At 37.5% G+C, this 6,000-nt stretch overlaps 1 protein-coding gene across 2 annotated transcripts in view; it reads right to left on the reverse strand.

Annotated features, from left to right (window-relative positions):
* MTUS2 (microtubule associated scaffold protein 2) overlaps positions 1-4,832 on the reverse strand; it is a 214,884-nt gene extending 210,052 nt beyond the window's left edge. Inside the window, exons 1-2 of one of the 2 annotated variants that reach the window (XM_063304452.1) lie at positions 3,545-4,832; positions 2,568-3,439 (exon numbers count right to left, since the gene is read on the reverse strand). In XM_063304452.1, the coding sequence (XP_063160522.1) occupies positions 2,568-3,439; positions 3,545-4,832 (2,160 nt within the window). Of the gene's footprint in view, positions 1-2,567 lie in introns of both variants that reach the window. The other variant, XM_063304451.1, reaches the window with a different exon arrangement.
* Between the last annotated feature and the right edge of the window lie 1,168 nt (positions 4,833-6,000).

Below are 6,000 nucleotides of genomic sequence, written 5' to 3' on the forward strand. Positions count from 1 at the left end.
AAATAATATTTTAATTTCCTATCTGATTCTGTATGCTGTTGTTGGATTACCTGGAACCTTGGATTGAATGTGGACTGTTCTTAGATCTTCCTAAACTTGAGTTTGTCTCTCTGGCCTTGTTTGCTAGTCAGGTCTCATGCCTGTTTTCTATACAGAATGTTTTGAGTTTGCAGTGTGCTTTGTGTTACTGTGGTGAAAGATTTACAACTGCAATAAATATTGTGAGTTTGCTATCACAAGCTGGCAGTATATGTGTAACTGGCAGCAAAGAACAGTTATACCCACTTCTCCTTAAGCATTTGATTCAGGCTTCTTACTCTTCTTCCCCAAGTACTGGTGGGGGCAAGTGCAAATGAGGAGGTGGGCCATTGAAGGCCTCATCACTTATTTATTTGTTTGTTTGTTTGTTTTTCAAATTTCTATCACTGCCATCTCTCCCAAAAAGGGGACTCTGGGTGGTTCCCACTTCCCATTCTTCTGGACACAAGTGTAGATGGATGTTCATTTATGTCAAAGTGTTGGATATGGTTCCCATGGTAAATGACATGAGCACATCATGAGCCACATTATTTTGTCTGGACTGAAGGAACACTCTTTTTTCCATAAGTTGGATACTAGACAAGAACTTGGCTGTTCTCCACCTACCTGATATGTGACATATGTGACCTATCAGGGTGTCCAGTGGAACTTCACCTATCTGTGAATGGCAGGCACCCATACACAGAAAATCAAGATATTTTACTACATGACTGCCCAGACCTGAGGGTGGAAATTCACAGCTGAGACAGCTTCTACACTTGTACCATCCTTCATTGCAATAAACCTCCTAAGTACAGAAATTGCCATTTTGAGCCAGGTTCTGCCCTTCTTTTCATGAAGTCCTTGTGTGAAATTCAGGAAAAGTTAATGGAACTACTATATTTAATGCTGCAAAGAAAATGTTGCGATTGAAGTATGATTTTCACCTTTATTCACATGATAAGTTATACTTTTGGATAAACCTAGTTTTGTAAATTGCAGGTAAATCCTTGTCTTAAAAAAAGTTTATGGAATATTACAAGGCATTAATTTTGATAGCTAACTGCCAATCAAGTTTTCAAAACTCATTTAAGTTATTGCAAGAAAAATGCCAGATATCTAAAACTGGAATGGCAGTACACTCAATTAAAACATCTCTTGATATCACAATTTGTCCAGAGTTATTAACAGCATCCATAGCTCCTGAATTACTATTAGCACTAAAATATGTTTTGGATTATTCCAAATCTATGCAACCTTTTAGAGACAATTAGACAGTTACTCTCAAATTACAAATTACTTATTTGCAGATACTTTGGAATAAAGAGTTGGAATATATTATAGCAACAATTCAATAATTAAGGGTTTTAAAGACTGTTAGGAATGTTTCTTAGAATATTAGGATGAGATCAAGATAAAATATTTTCTTTCAAAATTATTGGGCACTTCTGAGAACATCAGCAACATTCACAGTATCTTCCTGTTTTCATTATTTTGACTCTCCTTGTCCCTCCCTCTGACAGATGTCATTGAAGAGTATCCAACACAATTTTGCTGGGAGTATAAAATGATATCCGAAAAGACAGTGTAGGGCTACAAAATCTAGGCTGCAAAATATGAACATCCACGAGATTGCTGAAAAAAGTTAGAATACTCTGTACCCCTCTGCTGTCGCTCAGGGGTTATACAGAAGTTTGCAGTTAAATACACTTGTTCTGAATCCCGCTGTTTCCTGTGGGCAGAATATCTGAAACTGTTTTGCGTTTAATTTCATTCAAATTATTTGAATTTCCTTCAGCTTGACTATGGCTGACCCCAAAGCAGGTTAACAGAACTTTCAGCAACTCAATATTCTGTATCAAGTTTGAAACAAACCCCTTTTTCCATTTCATGCACATTCTGCATCTTTGGGACATTTCAATATCCTGGGCACTATGTTAGGTAAGTTAAATCAGCATAAAAGAAATAATGGACATGGGATTTGGAAAACAATTTTGGATGGTAGGCTGAGACCATTAGTTTTAAAAGCTAATGTCAGCATTTTGATTTAAATTCAAAAACAGTTGGCAGTGAGAGAAAGAGATACAGATTGAACCAGTCAAGTGGAGCAGGCCAGCTGGTGAGTTGCTGTAAATAATTTCTGAATATAGAGACATTTCACTCCCTCCTCCTCCTTTTTTGAAAGTCTTAAGACTGCTTTTCAGAGCAAGAGAACTTTCCAGCCATTTTTGCATCAGTGCTACAGGAGGTGTTATTTTTATATTATAAAATCAAATATATCACAGCCTAGAAATTTGTGACAATTTTCTTAAAAGGAAACCTATTCATAAAGAAACTGAGACGTGAGATGATACCGAGTATTTCTTTCAACATACTCACCCAGTATCTCAGGCTTTTTTCCCATGTTAGTGTGACTCTATGTGATTTTTAAAGAAAGCCTACAGGTATTAAAATGGAATATTTGAAAGATCATCACAAACCCCAACAGACTCACAAATCTTATACTTCAACCCAACAGCCTATGGGCATTTAAAAAGAGAAAGACTTACCTCCTGGAGAAACTTTTCACCCATTTGACCAAAATGGTGGTCCGAGGATTTAATGCCAGATACTACAAGTCCAGAACTATAAATTTGAGGCTTCTGAAAGTCAGTTTTAAATTTTTCATAGAGAACATTGCCTGGTTTAATATCCCCATCATTTAACGTTTTCTGTTCAGTTGCCACTGGCAACCCACAAGCAGGGGGCATGCAAGACAGTGCAGGTGGGGGGAAAGAATGGTCAAGCTGGCTGATCGTCTGAGGGTTCCTCCTAATGTAAGTTATTATTTTAGGTCTCACGTGTTTGGGCTTGGCGATGTATGGATTTGTCTCAGGCTTATCTTCAGGCTTTTCCATATACTCGTTCTCACTATTATAGTTGGCTGCTTGGGGCCCCTTGGAATGTATAAGGATGGGCTTGGGGATCCCACTGTTACAGGTAGTTTTATTAGGCACTTTAGGGGATAGGCTAAACAACTGAGTGCTGTCAGTGGGAGGGAGGGTTGCAGAAGATGGCAGCTTGTCAACATGAAGTGCATAAAGTTCCTTTAAACTGCTGCTTGACAGTGTGCTGTGGCTACTGGCAGTCACAGGGCGCAAAGGAGTTGGGGGACATAAAAAGGTATCATTTTGTGCTATTATTTTATAGCTCTCCAGTACATCATTTGAATGATCTTTCTTTTTGTTAATCGTCTTTTTGTTCTGAACTGAGGAACTTGTGATTTCTGAATCACTGTCCTGGATGCTTAAACGATTGTCCGAGATATTTTCTGTATTTTGTGGGTTTGGATCTTCCAAATCGGAATGGACAATGACAACATCTTCACTAGGTTCTTTGACTAGAATCTGTTTATTTTCACAGTTATTCAGATATCTGCTGTCTGTCACATTCACACTATGCATAAAAGACATATGCCCATTAACCACTGGAATACAGCTTGTGTTAGTAATATATAGGTTTTCATTCCTTGTTGGTGTCAGTTTACCAACATGTACAGCATCATCAGCAAGAGCCAAAACAGAATCTACCCCTTTTACAGCTCTATATTCCTCATTCACTTTGCTTTTTGCCTTGCTGTTACTATGATTATTTCCTTTTCCTAAATCTGGAGACCCATAATCACTTATCAGACTTTCATTGATAGAATCAGATCCCTCATTTAAAAATGGATCTTCTTTTGGCAACTGATGTAATTTTGTCTTGTGTACTTCAGACCCCACAACCTTTTGATTCTGTACCACGTTATTTTCTTCTGCCGGACATCCAAGAAATTCAAATAACATAATCTTGTTTATTTTTTGCTCACACGCACGCTTAGACTGTGAAGACAGAGGACATTTCACCTCCCCTTTTCCTCTCTTATCACTCTGATGGTCAATTTGTGCTTCTGATTTCCAAGTTTCATTGGATTTAACAGTTAAATGGAGGTCAACAACAGCAGGATGTGGAGTGCCTTGTTTGTTGATATTTGGTACTTTATCCACATCTGATTGTATGGCTGGGCCATTTGCTTTATCCATTTCTGAGGTAGATGAACATTTGGAATATTGTACAATGTTTCCCTCTGAGACGCTATCAGTTGGATGGAACACCCTACCTAAAAAATGGTCTGCTGATGTCTTCTGAGATTTTTCCATGTCCCCACTCAAATGATGTGAAGTGTTGATGGAATCTAAAGATACAGAGAGCAAGCGTTTACCTGATACACGACCAACAAATTCTTTCTCAAAAGTTTCTGCTTTAGCCATAAGTTTTCTTGATCTCCCCAAAGAAAGGCGTTTTATTCCTTCTGGCTCAATCCTTCTAAGTGTTTTTTCCTTTGACATATGCTGAATAAGATCAGCATCACTTTTTGAAAGTACCACTGAAAAGTTATCACTTGTGTTGATCCTCAGATTGGACAAGCTGTGTCCCCGGCTAATGGTGACTAGCTTTGAAGTGTCCTTAAGCCCATCAGGCCTACAATCTGCATGCAATTTCTTGCTGATGGTAGAAGGCAGAATAAACTCTGATTCACCAGTGGGGCCCTGAAAGTTGTTCCTGTCCGAATCTAACTGTCCGATAGTTTCTTGCTTACCGGTGTGTAAGCGACCAGTTTCTCCTGAAATATTGTTTGTCCTTATTGTGATTCCAGGGGTTCTGACATCTGATGTGATTTGATTGGCATTTGTGTCTCCTACAGACACCATGTGTTCATTGTTATTTTTCATCTCATTTCTGTTGGTCTGTAATAAATTGTAACATGACTTGTTGGGAACTAATGGGGCACTCATTTTCAGATTTCAAGTGGCCACTTCTTCCACAGCCTTACTGAAAGGAAATGGTGTCTGTGTTAGCCACTATCTGAGCATGCTTCTCTTAAGGGGATTCAAGTCATAAACCAGTCAACTTCCTTTTTTGACCAGTCAAGTCCCTTCTCAGTCATGTGCATCCAATGACTCAGTCATTATTAGATCAGAATGTAAAGCAAAAAATTCCCCATAAACAAAGATTCAATAAGTGCAAAAGACATCCATTGGAGTCACTCCAAAAGCACAAGAATCCATGGAACCTGTAAGAGAAGAAACCAGAATTATTTCAGTTTATACCATCTGAGAACTAGGTTTCTCTATCAGAATAAAGTTGCTATTAATTGACAATATTATTTCATTATTTTTCAACAGCCCCATATACCTGGCAAATTTCACCTTCTTTAGCCATGCAAAGCCAAAGTTATTAAAAGGGCAGCGAACTGTGTTGGCTAAGAATGTGCATTGTATGCAAGGGAGACTGAGTGAAATTCTTAATCTAACCCTCAATTCATCAGATGACTTTCGACAAGATCATTCAATATTCATTTCACTCCCTGTTTATAAAATAGAAATTTTCCTTCTGATAGGAATCCAGAATAACAGTGGAGGTGAGCAATTACCCTCATAGCCTTCTTGTGGATTTCCCAGAGACATATGGTTGATCACTGTATGAAATAAGATGCTGGACTTTGGCCTGATTCATCATGAGTCTTTTCTTGTTGTTTTTTTATGACATGAGGATATTAACATGACATTTTACAGGACTGCTGCTGTTATAAGGATTTATAAAATAATGTATGTAAAGCACATTAACCACTTTAAAAAAGTCTATAACTGCTAAGTATTTTTACATAGATTTTGATTCCATAATCCACAGATAATCCTAACAGTGCATAATGGAGAGTGGTATGTTCTTACAAAGTATCTGGGCTGAGTTACATATGGATCTAATTCTCATGAAGATTAGTGATGGTTTCATTCCTATGATAATGCTAATTAATTAAATTAAGAAAAACTGAACCCAAAATAGGAATTTAATTTAAAGTTTTTAAAAATATTTTTCCTTCTTAGTTCTTCAGGATATTAATTTTCAATGAATATGGTGATCTATTTTAAATGTTAATAATACTTGAACTTGTAGCACAGAGTT

This window comes from Candoia aspera, chromosome 5 (genome assembly GCF_035149785.1).
Source record: "Candoia aspera isolate rCanAsp1 chromosome 5, rCanAsp1.hap2, whole genome shotgun sequence".
Taxonomy (NCBI): Eukaryota; Metazoa; Chordata; class Lepidosauria; order Squamata; family Boidae; genus Candoia; species Candoia aspera.